Here is an 18,588-nt window from a genome sequence, read left to right on the forward strand (position 1 = left end):
TGTGATTCACTGATCAAGATTATATCTGGATTGTATCTTTTTGCAAATTCTTGCAGCTCAAGAATTTTATTTGTTAAGCCATTGGCATTCCATGCTGTTATCGTGAGAGAATTTGGATTAAATTTTTTAAACATTACAGAGAGCTGTTAATATGGATCGGGTTTCTAGGTAGAATCTTTTTCTGGAGGATGGTGAGGTGCTTGCTTTGCTGAATTCATGCAGCATTGTTGCAAGTGACGAGGTTAAAGCTGATGTGAGATTAGAGCTTGTTCGCTCTTGTGATGAAAAAGTCTGGGTTCTTACCGCTTCCGCATATGATTTGGACATGGATGAGGGTTGAGTGCCTTCCTGTGTTGTCGAATGTGAGGTATTATGATCTGAGGGCGAACTGCTTGGTTGTGTGTTGTGTCATTGCTTGTAGGAACATGGTTAGTTCTTGTTGATCCACGGTTTTTTGGATGGAAAAGGCAACTCTTGTAATTAGAGGGATGTGGCCCTCTACAGTTGGCACAACAAGCAGGTGTGGATCTGGGTTTGGTGCAGGAGTTAGTTTGGTGACCCTCACCGCATTTTAGGTATCTATATGCAGCTCTGCACAGTTTTTGGGCATGCCCGAACCTCTGGCATCTGTGGCACTGCCCTGCCAATGCCTTCTTCTTTAGAGGTTCAGTTGTAATTTTAAGCTTACAAATGTCCGTAACTTCATAGATACTTTTTTGTGTGTTGGAGATTTCGACCAACACCAGTGGCATTGGTGTTTTATCTGACCTCAACATTCTACTCACTTTGGTTGGAGTTGATCCTTGATTGATGAGGTCAGCTGTGATCTCATCAGTTGTGATACCCTCAGCCACTCCTCTTAGAACTACTTTTAAGTTCTTCTCGCTAGCTAGCGCAAATGTGTGGAAGGGCAATTTAGAGTTGTCAAGCATTTTCGTCATCAAGCGATAATCAGTGACAGTGGTAGGGTGAATCTTTACACCCTCTTCAGTATTTCTTGCCCAGGAAAAATTGATATTTTGTTCTCCTAGGGATCTTGAGACTGAGGTCCATTTGTCTTTATCTCGAAGGATGACTGGAGGGACCTTTTCTTTTCTATCTTAGGTGGTCTGAATTTGTTGAGTTGTTACATCAACTTCCAATCCACCTTCCGATGTTCTGCGTCTTTTATTAGAATGTTCTTCATGAGAACAATCGAACTGTCGGGGAGTCTTTGAAGGTGGAACAGGTGTAATGTCCTCTTCAATGTCCAAATCATCATCTTCAGTGTCATTTACTTGAGTGAAGAGATTCAAGCAACCAGGATAATCTGTTTCAAATTTCTTTAGGAGGAATTTGAGAATGTCAAGTGACATATCTTTGTTTAACTGTTGAATGGTGTCTATGATATCGTTTACATTCTCCATTCTTGAATAGGTATAAAATATTTACAATTGCATGATATAATCACGTAATCACAAGAAAGATATTTATTTAACCAAATATTTCGGTCTGGAAATAGCAGACCATCGTCGGTGGTATTACAAGAACAGTTTAAAAAATATACAAGCTAGAATACTAACAATAGATCGTTGAAATTAGAACATGCCGCGTGATGTTATATCACTAAGTATGAAACGAAATATTTTGAAGTAGAAACATGATTGAATTTGCTATTTAAAAAAAAAAAAAAAAAAAAAAAAAAAAAAAAAAAAAAATTAATGAGTAATCTTGATTAGGCTTTCCCAGATTTTTGATATAGATATGCAGTCATTACGATTCAGGTTGGGATGATGGAGCAAGGCCTCCACGCTTTCCTTGAACAGACGTTCGAACCTATAACGCGATCTATGTAAGAGGCGCGTTTTGGACCAAAGGATGCTGTGGTCAGTTTCAATCCCGTGTTGAGCCAAACCAGACTTTTCAGGTTTATTGTGAAGAATGGATGATTGATGTTCTTGGATTCTTTTTTCAAGAGAACGTCCAGTCTGTCCAAAGTAAGAGAGATCACAGTTGCAAGGAATTTGATAAACTCCAGGAAGAGATAAAGTTGAGCGTTTGTCTTTAGGAGAAGGAAAATGAGAAGACAATTTGTTAATAGGAGAATACGTAGCTGTTAAATCATATTTCTTCAAAATTCTTGCGATAGGTTCTGAAATACCGGAGATATAAGGAATAGGTACTCGACGTATTGAATCTTTGTTGTTTTGTGGAGGATTATAAGATGTAAGAAGACGTTGAATACTTTTTTCAGAAAAGCCATTGAGTTTCATGTGTTGCTGGATAGTAGAAAGTTCTTTCTGTAGATAATCAAAAGTAGAACAATTAGTTTTGGCTCTTTTGATGAGACATTTTATAATTCCTGTTTTATGACATGGATGATGGGCTGATTCTTTCAGAATATAACGACCTGTGAATGTTGGTTTCCTGTATACTGTAGTTGTAAGAATATTTGAAGATGATCGGATGAGGAGAACGTCTAAAAAAGATAACTGGTTGTTTTCTTCTAATTCCATAGTAAACTTTATGCGATGATGTAAGGAATTAATACTGTTTAAAAAGGAAGATAAAGTGTTTTTACTGTGAGGCCAAATAGCAAATATGTCATCTATATATCTTACCCAAAAAGATGGTAAAGGGAAACTAGATGTGAAGAGGACTTTTTCTAAATGTTCTAAATAAAAGTTGGCTAAAGCTGGAGAAAGAGGACTTCCCATGGCTGTTCCTTCTACTTGGCTATAAAATTTGTTTTGACATATGAAATAACCAGAATGTACAACGAAATCGAATAGTTTTATAATATCTTGAGGAAAGATGTCAGCAAGTAGTTTTAAAGTTTCCTTAAGAGGTACATTGGTGTATAAAGATTCTATATCAAAACTAACCATAAGATCTGTAGGTTGTAATGAGATATCTTTTAATTTTTCTAAGAAATCTGAGGAGTTTTTTAAAAAAGAACTCGAGTTGCCAATGTAAGATTTCAGTAATTTAGCTAGATATTTGGCTATACGGTAAGTAGGAGAATCAATGCAATCTACTATTGGACGAAGAGGATAGTCAATCTTATGGATTTTTGGAAGGCCATAGAATCTAGGAGGTCTTGCAAAATGAGTTTTAATTCTTTCAATTGTGTCTTTATCCAAACTGATGACTTCATCAAGGAGAGAATTTAATTTCTTTAGTTGTCTGTTGGTTGGATTATAATCAATTTCTTGATATGTGGAGCGATCTCGAAGCAAAAGAGAAAGTTTTCTTCTGTAATTTACTGAGTCCATAACTACTGTTGCTTTTCCCTTGTCAGCTTTAGTGATAATGAGGTGATTATTTTTTCTCAAGGACTGTAAAGATTTCATTTCAGAAGGAGATATGTTAGAAGGAGGAAGTTTAGCCTTAAGTAGAGAAGAAGCGACTTCTAGGCGAAGAGCATTAGCTTTATCGCTGGTTAGATGATTAAGATTCTTTTCAATGTTAACTAGGAAATCTAGATATGGTATTTTATTTGGAACAATAGAAAAATCATGTCCTTTTGAAAGGATGAGGGTTTCGCTTTTAGTCAAAGGACGTCCGGATATATTTACAATCCAATTATCTGGAGTTATGAATGCTTTGGATTGTTTAGACGAAAGAGCCTCATATTTACGGTTAAGATGTTGACTTAGTTTATTATAAGCACGTTGAGTAGAACGTTTAGCTACATTTTTTTTTTTTTTTTTTTTTTTTTTTTTTTTTTTTTTTTTTTAAAATAGCAAATTCAATCATGTTTCTACTTCAAAATATTTCGTTTCATACTTAGTGATATAACATCACGCGGCATGTTCTAATTTCAACGATCTATTGTTAGTATTCTAGCTTGTATATTTTTTAAACTGTTCTTGTAATACCACCGACGATGGTCTGCTATTTCCAGACCGAAATATTTGGTTAAATAAATATCTTTCTTGTGATTACGTGATTATATCATTCAGTCTTATGTCGCAAGTATCCTTAAAACAACAAATATTTACAATTGCGAAGAGAACAGGCTAGGGCCAGAAAATTGTATCAAAAGTCAAAGTCTTACCTCGTATTCCACAAACAAAGCAGATTCACAATATCTAAAACTCACTAATCACCACTTAAATCAAAAAACATTCTTCGCAACAACAACCATCATGCGAGACTACAATGCGAGCTGCCATTTTTTTCGAAGTCATCTCATATGTTCATATATATATATGTGCAGAAGTCATATTTCCATATGCCAGTTGCCAAAAGGTGTCACCTTATTATTGCATTATATATATATATATAAGTAGAAAGTTTTTTAACTTGGGTATATTATGTATTCAAGATACCAAGTAATTTTATTTAAACTTGGTTTTTAATCCTATTTCCCAAGTGAACAAACAGACAAGTCAAGTTCATGCAAGTCTGAGGCAACTCATGGTAGTGCCACTCTAGGCAACTCGTGGTAAAGGTATGCCTAGAGTGGCACTACCATGAGTTGCCTCAGACTTGCACAACATGCAGGTGCAAACTTGACTTACTTGTCTGTTTGCCCATATATATATATATATATATATTTATTTATTTATTTATTATTATTATTATTATTTTGGTAATCTCCATGGAGTCAGCAGACTCATTGTGGGAGACCCACTTAACCAGCAACATGTCTATCATAATGAGCTTTGAATTTGTTTACATTACCTGCATTCATGATGCACCCAGGCAATGCATTCTGCTCACTAACAGCTCTCCACATAAAACATCTACTTCTCAACCTTCTTCACCAGATCTTTATACAACTTCTAGGGATGGCCTCTCGTTCTTCTCATCTTAACATCTACTCTTTTAATAATTTCTTCTATTAATCTGATAGAATCTCTTAACTAACATGAAGGTCTCTATCGTATTTCCTCTTTTATTCCTATCCACCAACCTCTGTAATCCATATTCTCTCAAACGCATTTCATAACCAACACCCCAGAGTCCTGATATAACTTTAGTTATTCATCTTTGGACCTTCTCTAGTGTTTCCACATCACCATGAAAACTAGGTTGCCAAATCTGAGCACAATAGTCCATATGTGGTCTGACCAGTATATAAAATAAAATAAATAATAGCACTTCCGTAGCTCACTGGTTAGAACATTGCTTATATAACCAATAGTGCTCTAAAAATTATTCATGCGAATTGGGTATCGTGAATTTAATCATTACACTAGCTGGAGGTTTTCTTTTTTTTTGTCAGCCATTTTGGTTGAGTAGTTGGTTATCTGCTTTTCAGCCTGCAGCTGTGGATTCAAATCCTACCATATGTATGGATGTTAATCTTTAGGTTGTATATGAATATCATCATTTGGTGTGAGACTCCCATCACTAACTGGAGACCTGAAGTGACTTCAGAGCAGTTGGACCTTGAGAACAGTGTTATCAGGTTATTTTATCTGTTAACACTAAAATAACATGCCATGCTTAGCCTCATATTCTGCTGACCACTGAGCAGAATACGAGGCTCTTTTGTGAATTTTGCTCTGTACATGGTTTTATATTATTATTATTATGTGACACCTCCAGGGAGTCCAAAGACTCATTGAAGGAGAGCCAACAGCATCGAACGATTTTCCACTTCCCACTACCAACTGCACTCAAACTTGCTTAACTTTTTGCGTGAGCCATTAGTAGCAGAGGCTCTTTCTGTACCTCCTTCAATTCTGGCTGCAAACATACAACTTAAATATGGATTCTATCCAGTGTTTGATAAAAAGAAAATTTAACAAAAATGTTTATATTGATTACAGTCGAACTTTGTTTAACATCACACCTGGGTTATGTCTTTTTGTTTAGCGTCAAACTTCCATTGGCCTATATGCATTTGTTTTTCATCACCTATTCTTTTTAACATCACGCATTGTTCATGCGATACTCACGTGAGGCATGATCCTTCTCCTCCTCACCTGTTCTCTTCCATTACCTCAAGCTGAGCATTTGGTTCTTATTCAATTTGTATGTGTAATACATGTTAATTAATATGAAAAAAAAAATTGTTATGAACTTAAAGATTTCCATAGGCGTAAATGAATAATTTAAGGCTATGGAAATAGCCTTAAATTATTAATTTAAGTTTTGGAGAAATAAATTTTTGCTTCTTGGTCTCCGAAACAGATTACTGAAAACCCCATTGAATATGTAATTCGTTTAACATCGCTTTCGGTTAACATCACTTTTCCCAAAACGAATTAGTGATGTCGAATGAGGCTCGACTTTATAAAGAATTCAAATCAGAGCATGAAGGATATGATTTTTTAAATAGTAGACTTGAATGTGTAAAACAGTAATAATTACAAATCTAATCAAATATAGATAGTCCTTCCTCAATTGTCTTTTTTTGAAGAAATTAATATATTTTTATTGAATAAAGTTCCTGCTGTATTTGTATTTCATAACATCATTCTTTATTCATAGAGTTTAAAAATATTTTTTTTTATTCCTCATTTCAATTTGCCAATTAATAAACTGAAGATCAACTTCTGTAATCCAAACACTAGCCCATAGCATTTTGAATGTTACTAACGATTTTACTTATTCCATATTCTTTCATTGTAATTTATATTTTGGAAGTTATAAATCATTGACCTTGGAGAACAAAAAAGGTTTGCAAAATTTATTCCAAATCAGTTTTGTCTAAAATTCTGTTGTCCTCAAAAGTTGTTGTGGTCTCAAAAGTCCTCAAAATAATTGGTAATGGTTCTTTCATTGTAATGAGTTTGAAAAAAAAAAAAAAAAAATAGACAATGTATGTGTTCAAATCTTGCACACAGTTGTTATCACTGGGAGATCAAATTGCAAACTAATTATACAGAAAAGGAACAGTCATCACACAAGTTGCTGTATTTTCATAGACTTGTGCACTGATCTCCCTTCAGAAGTATAGGAAATATAGAGCTTAAATGGAAATATAGAGCTTAAAAGTATTCATTTGTTGAAATTATTCTTTGTAAAAGCATTATTTTCAATTGAAATTAGATGCTGTTATATATTTATTTAAACTGACAAGAAATGTGATACTGTATCATTAAATTTTCTTCTCATTATATTATAGAGGGCCTGAATTTGTGTGGCTTCATTATACATCATTGAAATTTAAATATACATTTGACCCTTGAACAACACAGGTTTGACTGCGTAGATCCACTTATGCATGGATTTTTTTCAGTAAATATATTGGAAAATATTTTGGATTTGCGACAATTTGAAAAAAACTTACAGACCAACTGCATAGCCTAAAAATATCGAAAATATTAAGTCAAGGGTCAACTGTATTTAAAATATGTACAGTCACTCTCATCGTATTACTCTATTATAGGTACTTGTACTCAATTCTAGTCTAAAGGAAATTAATGATTTCCTTTAGAATAGGTTGATGTTTATCAACCTTACTTTTCTCCTGCTTCATGTTGGGAAAATGCCTTTGCCCAACATACTCTTCATTTTATATATCATCCAATCACTGAAAAAATTCCACTTGCCTCCTTTGAACCCTAGATTTCCAGATTTGAGATAGTGCTATTCTGATTGCTATACAATTTTATATAAGAAAAAGCTATAATTATAATTTTAATTGAACTTTTCTTAAAATTAGAAGTGAATTTTCTTTGACTTTTTTTGCAGATTGAGATTGATATTGAACCTACAGATAAGGTAAGAAAAAAATTGAAAATATAAGGAATGAATGTTTGCTTAGTTATTTAACATAATTACCGTTAGAAATGCGTTGTTATTCTTAGATAGGGAATGTAAGAATAATGAAATATAATTTTCTTAGAAATTATTATGTGACATTTTTGTAAATTGTGGATGATGGATTGATCTCCAAATAATAAGCTGAAATATACATATTTAACTTCAGTAGGTTTATTAAATACATCGCTGCAAATAATAGTGCTCGTGGAAAGATTGTGTGTTGAGACACACAAGCTTTCTTGAGATGATGTTGTTGTTCTTCCTCTTCTGTTCATGGCAGATGTTGAGTTCCTCAAAGACAAATTTTTGCCATTTCTTTCTCTCTTCTGTCTATTTGTGTAGTTTTGTTTATGGAGTTTAAGTGAGTGCTTTCTTGTATGTTGTCAATACATCTTTTTCTTGATCTTTCTCTGCTGGGCTGTATTTCAATTGTACCATTTAATAATATGCTTGGTAGTCTTTCTGGGTTCATTCTTGAAACATGTCTAAACCAGCTTAGTTGGTTCTTTTATAAGTTGTAATTATTGTTTCCTTGAAGTAAAGTTCTTCTCTGACTTTTTTTCATTCGTTTTTCTTTCTGTCCAGTTTGTTTTATTGATTTTTCTTAGGCATTTCATGTCAAAAGCATCAAGTTTATCCATTTCTTTTTTCCTTAGGATCCAGCATTCTGAGCTTTGAAAATGGAAGAAATATACAGATGTGCAAAGGCATAAATGAAAAAGGAAGAAATATAACACAAAGTATGGGAAACAATCCAAATGAAAATAGAAAGAAAAAGGGAAACAATCCAAATGAAAATAAGAAAAAATAATGAACAAGAAAAAAATTCAATTACTTAGGCTCAGTGATCACTGAAGATCTCGATATTTTGAAACCATAAAACATGGAATCAATAATAGATGGATAACAATGGGCAGATTAGAAAAAAATATGGAACAATAAAAGATTAAGTAAAGAACTCAAACTAAAGATATATATAAAGCAATGATAATACCCATAGTTTGAGTTCTTTACTTAATCTTTTATTGTTCCATATTTTTTCTAATCTGCCCATTGTTATCCATCTATTATTGATTCTATATTCTATATTATTGATTCTATTGATTCTATATTATTGATCACCAGACCTAGTTAATTGAAATTTTTCTTGTTCTATATTATTGTTAACTATTTTCATTTGGATTGTTTCCCTTTTTCTTCCTATTACCATTAGTTTTGTTTTATTAAAATTGATTTTCATATCATATTTGCTACTTGTTTGCAGTTTGGTCAGAACATTTTCTGATTTTTCTTGACAGTCTGTAGTAACAACTGTCATCAGCATACTTTGTGTTATATTTCTTCCTTTTTCATTTATGCCTTTGCACATCTGTAGTGTTTCATCTGCTACTTCTTTTAGGTACAGCTTTAATAAACATCGTGATAATGGACATCCTTGCATTGCTCCTTTTCTTAATTGCTGTTTGGTCTGTTTCTGTATTTTTGTATTTTACTACTGCTTGTGGCGTTTGCACACCATGGTGCTTGGCTGCACAAAAGAAGACTTGTTTTCAAATATAGTGGGGGGGGGTAGAGGAAATTTTTAAGTCTTTTTTTCTGGACTGGTTTCTGAGTTAGTCGATCTCTGGCACAGGCAAGCTGATTTTTCACCCCATTCTATGCCACTTGATCTGTTGGGGTTACCTTACAATTTGTTACTTCCTTAAGATGTTTTCTTCTAGTCAAAATGTAGTCAGTAGAGCTCTCATAGTACCCATATATAAAAAGGGAAATAAAACTGAATGTGAGAATTACAGAGGTATTTCCCTACTGAGTGTTCCTGGCAAGATCTATGCAAGTATACTTGAGAAACGGTTAAGAAGAATTGTGGAAGACAAGCTTGGTGAAGAACAAGCTGGATTCAGGCCAAATAGAGACTGTCAGGATCAGATCTTCACTTCACGACAAATAGTCGAGAAAGCATGGGAATATAACAGAGATCTGTATTTAAGTTTTGTCGATTTGGAAAAGGCATATGACAAGGTGCCAAGAGAGAAGCTATTCAATACGCTGCAGTTATATGGTGTCAATGGGGCATTATATCAAGCAATACTTAGTCTTTATTTGAGTTGTAAGTCAGCAGTTAGAATTGAAGGAAGTACAGGAAGATGGTTTAATGTTAAATCTGGTGTGAGACAAGGATGTACATTATCCCCTCTGTTATTCATTATCTATATGATCACATTTTGAAGGAAAGTGGTATTAAACATGATATCAAAATTGGAGATGTTAATGTCAGCTCTTTGCTTTATGCGGATGATGTTATACTTCTAAATAAATCTGCTACAAGTCTGCAAGATTCTGTGACTAAATTGAATAGCTGTTGTAATAGATATGGTATGGAGGTCAGTAATAAAAAGACAATGAATATAGGCAGAATTGTTGAAAATGTCACTGCATTGTGAACGGAGAACCTGTTTGAACAAGTAAAACATTTCAGCTAATTAGGCACAATTTTTAGTGAAGATGGTAAATTAAATATAGAAATAGACAACAGAATCAGCAAAGCTGGTATGGTAGGAAGTCAATTGAATAAATTCATATGGAATAACAGAGAAATTAGTCAGAACACTAAATTAGCTGTATGCAAGACAGTGTTCAAACCAATTTTAACTTATGGATCTGAGAGCTGGGTCAGAAGTAAAACACTTGACTAAAGACTAGAGACTGCAAATATGAGAGTCCTGAGAAAGATTAGAGGTGCGAGTAGATTGCATCAATGGCAATATCATATAAAAAATGAGGATATTAGGAAAAAACTTTACATTGTCAGCATCCAGGAATGCGTTAGCAGAGCTAATCTAAGGTGGTATGGTCACTTAAATGGAATGGGTGAGGAAAGATTAGCAAAACAAGTGTTCTCTGCCAGGTTGGCAAGAAAACGACCCAGAGGAACACCAAGATATAGGTGGATTGATACTGTACAAAGTTCCTTAGATGATAGAAATATATGATCTGATAAAGTTGGAGTCTTGACAAGTAACAGATTAATTTGGAGGAAAATTGTAGATAGGAAGTTAGTACTGATGTAAATTTTTCATGTAGTACTATCATATCCTGTACACCCCTTGAGGGTACATGGCAGGAATTTGATGATGATGATAAACTCAAGAAAATCATCTGTAGAACCTGCACTACTTCAGACATTAAATATATTGTGTTAGAGACCTCGAGATGGTGGCACTTGTTGAGCCATCTCTTCACTATGTGCTGCTTAATTAGTGATAGCCCTGCGCCAGCTATCTCTGATTGGGTACTAGTGGAGATTGAACTGCCCATTCAGTCTCCAAGAGTTAGATTGGGCTAAAATGGCCTCTCCTACTCTCGATATGGGGAATTGGCGCACTCAGAATTTAATCTTGGAGGGGCCGAGCACTCAAGATTTAACCTTGGGTGGGAGGCCGAGTTGAGTAGACGTTTTGCGAATACACACTACACATCGCATACGACCTATAACTGAGCATCTGCAGTGATCGCTAATTCATAAGTAGCACGCAACATAAATAAAAAAAAAGAATTTTAATTAGGAAAAGATTTTTGGAAATTTTTCTAGTGTTTTTTCCTTTTCTTTGGGGGATGCCTGGGCCCCTTGGCCCCCCCCCCTCTGGGTGCGCCACTGGGTATTTTTCAAACTCTCTATTTTCTAGAATTTTAATGAATTTACTTCTGTTTACTGAGTTGAAGGCTTGTTTGAAATCTATGAAGCAGCAGATTTTTTTGTTTTTGTCTCTCATAATATCTGCTAGTCTGTTTAATATGGAAATTGCATCAATTGTGCTTCTATTACTTCTGAATCCCATTTGCTTTTCTTCCATCTGCTCTTTGTAGAAATTTTTAACTCTGTTTTGAATAATCCTGATAAATATTTTATGACAGTGACTTAGAAGACTAATAGCCCTGTATCTTGAGATACACGATAATTTTTTCGTTTAGAATAGTGTCACTAACATGCTCAAATCATAAAACTACATGAGAAATATTCTCTGAGTCAAGTATTGTATACCAGTTAATGTGGGATTATCATTACTTGACATTCTTGAGAAAGCATTTTTCACTTATTTTGGATTTATCAGTGGCACAAATAGTAGAATTTAATAATAATAAACAAATTTCAACAAATACCAATTGGGATCATATGCTGAAAGTGACAGTTTTTTTATAGCAAGCACACAGTGATTTGCTGTTATTATCCAAGGAAAGACACAAGTAAGAAAAATACTTCATGATTCTGAAAGGAAGCTTTGACATTATTATTAACACAAGACCTCTGTGGAGTCAAAAGACTTATTACAGGAGGTAAACACTGTTACACACACATAGCCCGTAAAACCATGCTTTAAACTCGTTCAGCATATCTGCTGATGGAAGTTTTTTCACTTGGCTATGCTACCAATCATATATTTGGTTTAATCCTGTTATCCAAGTGTAAGCAAACAAAGTTTGCATCTGAAATATTTTCAGGATTGGGGCAACTCATGACAAAGGTGGAATAAGTTCTCATCATTTGCCTTAGTATCTCATAATGCAAAGCACATCCTTGCAGACATGTATAATGCTATGCATTAAGGGAAAGACCACTACCCAGACCACTTTCGACTTTTATTGAGGTTTCATCAGTGGGAGCCAGACCCTGACGTGGTGATACTAAGGTGGAAGTAATGGAGAAGTCATATACATGCCCCCCCCCCAAGGATATGTGCTTTGCATTATGGGATACTAAGGTAAGTGATGAGAACCTATACCACCTTTGCCATGAGTTGCACCAGTCCTAAAAATATTTCAGCGCAAACTTTGTTTCCTTACACTTGGATAATAGGATTAAACCAAATATATAATTGGTAGCATAGCCAAGTGAAAAAACTTCCATCAACTCATCTCTAATCCAGAGAATTTTAGTAGTAAGGTGTGACACCTTTTGGCAACTGGCATATGGAAATATGACTTCTCCATTACTTCCACCTTAGTATCACCACCTCTGGGTAGTGGCCCTTCCTTTAATGCATAGGATTACATGTCCACAAGGATATATGCTTTGCATTATGGGATACTAAGGCAATTGATGAGAACTTATTCCACCTTTGTCATGAGTTGCCCCAGTCCTGAAAATATTTCAGGGGCAAACTCTATTTGCTTGGATAATAGGATTAAACCAAATATATATAGTTGTCAGTGTATCTGCATTTGCCATAATGTCAGGCAGCGCATGGATTGTTTCCCAGCGCATCAACCACTCCATGCAAAAACTTGCTCACACTCTCCTTATACAGCTTCTGGGTATGTTCCCTTGTTCTTCTCTTGTCTCCCATTTTATGAAAAATTTCTTTCCATTAACCTGGTAACAACTCTTTTCTAACTTAAATGTCATAATCATATCCCCTCTCTTCCTCCTAGTTACAAGGCCTTCAATTTGTCGTCATATCCTACATTCCAAAGACCAGCTATGACCAGCTCTGGATCCTTTCCAAAATATCCTCATTACAAGATAAACCAGGGGACCAAACTGTGCACAATAATTGATAAAAGTCCTGATCAAGGGCTTACACAATGGAACCCAAATCTCTATTTCTACAAGTTAAGGTCATCTGCATCATTGTAATCTGATGTGATATTTTCACAACTTGTGTGGAGTATGAACTTAGATCCTTGTCCGCCACCACTCCATGGTCACTTATCTCCTCAACTTCTTCCAAAATTTCTCCTCCTACTTTGCATCCCATTGTTGCTTACCAAATTTCAGAACTTTACAACATTGAATTGACAGACAACATATTGTTGTCCACTCTTACATCTATTCAAGTCCTCTGTAAGGCTACATTTGCTTGCTTCCTCATCACTATCCCCAGTTTCGTATCATCTGCAAACAGTTGTATATCACTACATTAATGCTATCGGAATAGGTTTAACTTGTATATCACTATTTAATCCTATCCCGATAGCATTAATGTACAAATTAAATAAAAAATGGCACACCACTAGTGACTTTCCTCTTTCGAGATAGTGTCCCCTCATACACAACTACTTATCAACTCACTAGTCTGTTATCCAGTTCCATCTGCTTCAGTTTAGTGACCAACTTGTGGTGTCACAATCTATCAAAAACATATACCACTCTATATGCATCTCCTTTGTCCAGTAGATTCGTCACCTTGTTAAAGTGCATAAGCAAGTTTGTAAAACACTACCTCCTTTAATAAACCCATGCTGACAAGCACAAAGAATACCACTGTTATCAATCCACTTTTATATTCTTTCTTTCACATCCTAAATGGGAGAATGATGCAAATGTGAAGTGTCATTCAAAGTGATATGACCAGTATTCTTATGTACTTGTATAAATTGTCTGCAGATTATGTATAAAATATCAGTTTTATATTTGTTAATGTTTTTATGGTAACATTATATTTCTATTTCAGCTTATTTCAGAAACAGTTAAAAATTATTTACTAAAAACCTAACCACTTACACTAACCTAACCACATATGCTCTCCAGCCAAAGGGCTGTGGGTTCAAATCCCACCATGGGCATGGATGTTTGTGATTGTCTATGGAAATAGTAGTGGTGGTGGTCGGTGGTAGATGATGTTGGTGTAGTTGCAGTCAGTTAGTGGATTGAGTGGTGGAAATGGAGAGATGTAGAATAGATGCCGTCCCTCGATGAGTCTTTGGACTCCCTGGAGGTGTCAAATAATAATAAAAATAAAAAACCTTTATAAGATGAAAGTGTCTAAATGGGTTTATTGTTTTCAAACTCAAGGGTTGATGTTTAGTGGAGAAAACATCTTTACAGCAGTACCTCACATAATGCAGTTTCATACAGTGCAGGTTTCACTATTATGTGGTCTGCAATTAGTATAAAATACATTATAGTATATTTAATTGTAACTTCATCAGAAATGCAATTATATTGGTTATATTTTACATTAATAGTTATTCAGTGCATCAGAGCAACAGAATGTGTTACAGATTTTCTTGTGCAAATGTGTTTCTGAACATTCCAAAAAGGTCACAAACATTCTTGTTCATATTTATTGCATTGAGATATCTAGCAAAGGCATGCCCACTTTACAAAATTTTTATGTGTGGTGTATTATCCATTTATACATGATTATGAGTGAGAAAAGGGAATGTGAAGGACTTAAATATTGCATTACACTGAAACCCGTTATATCCTCCACTGAGTGCAGTTTCACTTAGTACTTAAAATTTTTGACACAAATTAATTGCACTATTTGAGGTATTGTTGTACTTACTACATTTTCTTAGCTAATAAATTACACTGGACAAAACTACTGCTGGATTTACACTGTGGGAATCACTTGCTTCTGAAATGAAAATGGCAATTCTTGACTAATTTCAATGTGCTGAACACAAAAATGACAAAATCTGTTGATTGGGACTTGTTTAGGAGAGACTCAGTCTGCATGGCATACATAGGTATCATTTGGCAATGCTGTATTTCAATCTCCTGTTTGCAACATATTGCATCAGCCAATTATACATAACACCCCAGGAACTATGCATCATTGGCTGATGCAATGCAGTTGAGTCATGACATCGCTATCGTAAGATGATGCAATCATTACTATAAAGTGAAGTCGTGTAGGGTGAGCAAGTGTTTGTGTGACTTCCTGGGCTACATTCTCATTTACTCCTGCATTTACTACACAAGCGATCTCTTCAGTGCAAATCCAGCAAAAGTGATGCCTTGTACTTGTGTTAATAGTGCAAATAGCTTTTGTTACATTTTTGGGGAAGTGACATTTGCAAGCCAGAAAAGGGCCATCACTCCGTTAGCGAAAAAAACATATCAGCTTTATTTCGGCATGTGTGTATAGCCCAGGCCTTGTTCTGGGCCATACACGTGTGCTAGAAATCTTCCAAAGTAGATGAAAGGTAGTATAGTGTCTGTTGTTCTTATGGTTTGGAGGGAACCAAGCAAATCATGCAGATGACTGCTACTTCTTCATACCACCTATTTCGGGAGCCATGATGAGGAAAAAGTAGTGAATAGCATGCCTGAATATATCATCTGTTCTCTGACCAGTTCTGCATGATGAGGGATTTCCCATTTCCAAACCTCCAAAACAATTTTCTGTTGATTCAGAGGACAGAGGCTAACCAGTGTCAGTTCTCCTGAGCCTTTGGCATCTAATGATGATCCATATGTTGGCCATGGTGTGTCATCTGCGCCACACATTCTCACACAAGAAAAACTGAACGATCTTGTTTGCAATCTGGAGCTGTTCAAAGCCAAAACAGAACACAAAAAATCCATTGCCATTCCCTACATCCAGAACACATAAAAAAATGTTTTAAAAAGGTATGACATAAATAACTGTTCACCAAAAGATCCCTTCCATCATTATGACCATCCTTTTCTCCTGTGAATTTTTGTATTTTGAACAAATAGGAAGACCAGCTAATATCCATTACCTGCATTACATACAGCCCTTCTGGAATAGCAGACCATGCCATGGGTATAAATCCCTCAGACAGAAGCAGATATAAATCAGAGAGAGACTGTTTCTAGAATCCTCCTTAGCATTAACAACATTTGCCAAATCTTGAAGAAATTCAGCTGTCTCATTATCAAAAATCTGGTAAACTGTTATTTTGAGACCTTCAGCAAGATTTATTCACTACACCCATAGAGGGCACCAGCTAGACCAGAGGATACTGCCTTATATACTCAGTCTGTGTTTACTTTCCTGTTAATGTGCCTACATGCACATGCTTGGTTGTATTTCTTTTCACCTATGAAGATGCCTCGGTAACCAATGAAATTATTATTATTAATTATTAATTTATTATTAATTATTAATTTTTAAACAAGACCTCATGGAGTCAAAGACTCATCTAGGAGGTCCTTTTATCTTACACACACATCTCATCATACCGTGTCTTAAACACACTCAAACTACTTGCAGACACCACGCCCTCAGGCAAGGCATTCCAATCACTCACAACTCTGCACGAAAAAAACCTGCCTCTCACTCCCTTACTCACACCCTCCTTATACAGTTTCCAGGGATGACCTCTGGTTCTCCCCTGATCTCCCACTATTCTCTGTAGAACTTCTCCACCATTGATCCTATAACAACCCCTTACCAACTTGTAGGTCTCTATCATATCTCCCCTCTTCCTTTTCTCCACGAGACTCTGCAAATTACATCTTTTCAATCTTTCCACATACTCAACATTCCAGAGGTCAGAAACTACCTTAGTCAGTCGCCTTTGGACCCTTTCCAACATCTCTTCATCCTTCTGAAAACCCGGTGACCAAATCTGGGCACAATAGTCCAAGTGTGGCCTAATCAAAGCCTTATACATTGGAACAAGTATCTCCCTACTTCTACATGTCAGTGTCCTCCGCATCATTTCCAGAAGTCTTTGTGTTGTCTTCACAATTTTGGCGATGTGTCCCCTAAATTTTAGATCCTTATCCACTATCACCCCCAGATCTCTTATTTCCTCTACTTCCAACAATATATTCTCACCAAGCATAAATTCTGCATCCCATCTTTGTTTTCCAAATTTTAAAACTTTACATTTTGCAACATTGAACTCACATCCCCATTTGCTTGCCCAATCACTCAATTTATTCAAGTCTTCTTGCAAGGCCACAACATCTTCACTACTCTTTATGGTTCGTCCCAACTTTGCATCATCTGCAAACAACTGAATATCTCCATCCAAATCTTCACCAATATCATTAATATATAAGTTAAATAGTAATGGCCCTAAAACAGACCCCTGAGGCACTCCACTAGTGACTTTCCTTTTCCTGGATATTGCACTCCCATACACAACTTGTTGATACCTATCAGATAGCCAGTCTCCAATCCAATGCACTAATCTAATATCCAACCCCATCTGCTCTAGTTTGACTGTCAACTTATCATGAGGTACTCTATCAAAAGCCTTTGCGAAATCCAAGTATATTACTGTGTATCCTTCTCCTCTGTCCAAGGAAGCAGTCACTTTATTGTAATAAGTAAGTAGATTACTAAAACATGACCTCCCTTTAGCAAATCCATGCTGTCCATCAAAGATTATACCATTGTTGTCAACCCAACTCTGGATCCTAGTTCTCACAAGCTTCTCCAACAACTTAACCACAACACCTGACACACAGATAGGCCTATAGGTTGATGCTTGAGTTCGATCACCTCCTTTATGAAGTTGGCAAATATTGGCTTAATAATTTATTACATAAATAAATTTAATTCATAATTATTATAATCTCTTGAATGACTTGTATTTTCTTCACTGAACATTGAAATGAGTGATGATCGATGTCTAAAGCATTTATACCAAACTCATTTTTATGAAGACAGTGAAAAGATATTGAATATGGAGACTTTCAACCAATAAGTATAATTAGAAAAAACTGGGTTTTATTTTATATGACTGCCATCCCTAAAAGTTTTTGTAAATCTGTAGTACATTGGTACTGTGGGTGAACTAATTTTTTTTTTTTTTTTTTTTTTTTCAAATTATATATTTTGTATTTTAGTATTTATTTTTTACAGTCTGGAAACGCTGCTCGAGAGACCAAACATGGACCTTTTTTGAGCTACATCATAAACATCCATTGCCAGTGGCAGAATTTGAATTCACAACTTGTTGTTTGGAGAATGGATACATTATTCACTTGGCCAACCAGGTTAGCCATGGATAACTATACAAAGATAATGAATCTTCTAGTTTTACCACTGAAACTTGTGGCTTCTTCTGGATAAAATGTTTTACTGGGTAAATTTTAACTTATGGATCTGAGAGCCGAGTTAGAAATAAAACTATTGATCAAAGACTGGAGACCGCAGATGAGTCCTAAGAAATTAG

At 35.3% G+C, this 18,588-nt stretch overlaps 1 protein-coding gene across 1 annotated transcript in view; it reads left to right on the forward strand.

Moving 5' to 3' along the window:
- The window catches only part of Nedd8 (Nedd8 ubiquitin like modifier), an 81,154-nt gene that overhangs the window by 31,660 nt on the left and 30,906 nt on the right, over positions 1 to 18,588 (forward strand). Inside the window, exon 3 of the mRNA XM_090407984.1 lies at positions 7,633 to 7,662. Within this exon, the coding sequence (XP_090264110.1) occupies positions 7,633 to 7,662 (30 nt within the window). The remainder of the gene's footprint in view (positions 1 to 7,632; positions 7,663 to 18,588) is intronic.

This window comes from Typopeltis vanoorti, chromosome 18, assembly GCF_054136105.1.
Source record: "Typopeltis vanoorti isolate ZY-2024b chromosome 18, IOZ_Tvanoo_1.0, whole genome shotgun sequence".
In the NCBI taxonomy this organism is placed as follows: domain Eukaryota; kingdom Metazoa; phylum Arthropoda; class Arachnida; order Uropygi; family Thelyphonidae; genus Typopeltis; species Typopeltis vanoorti.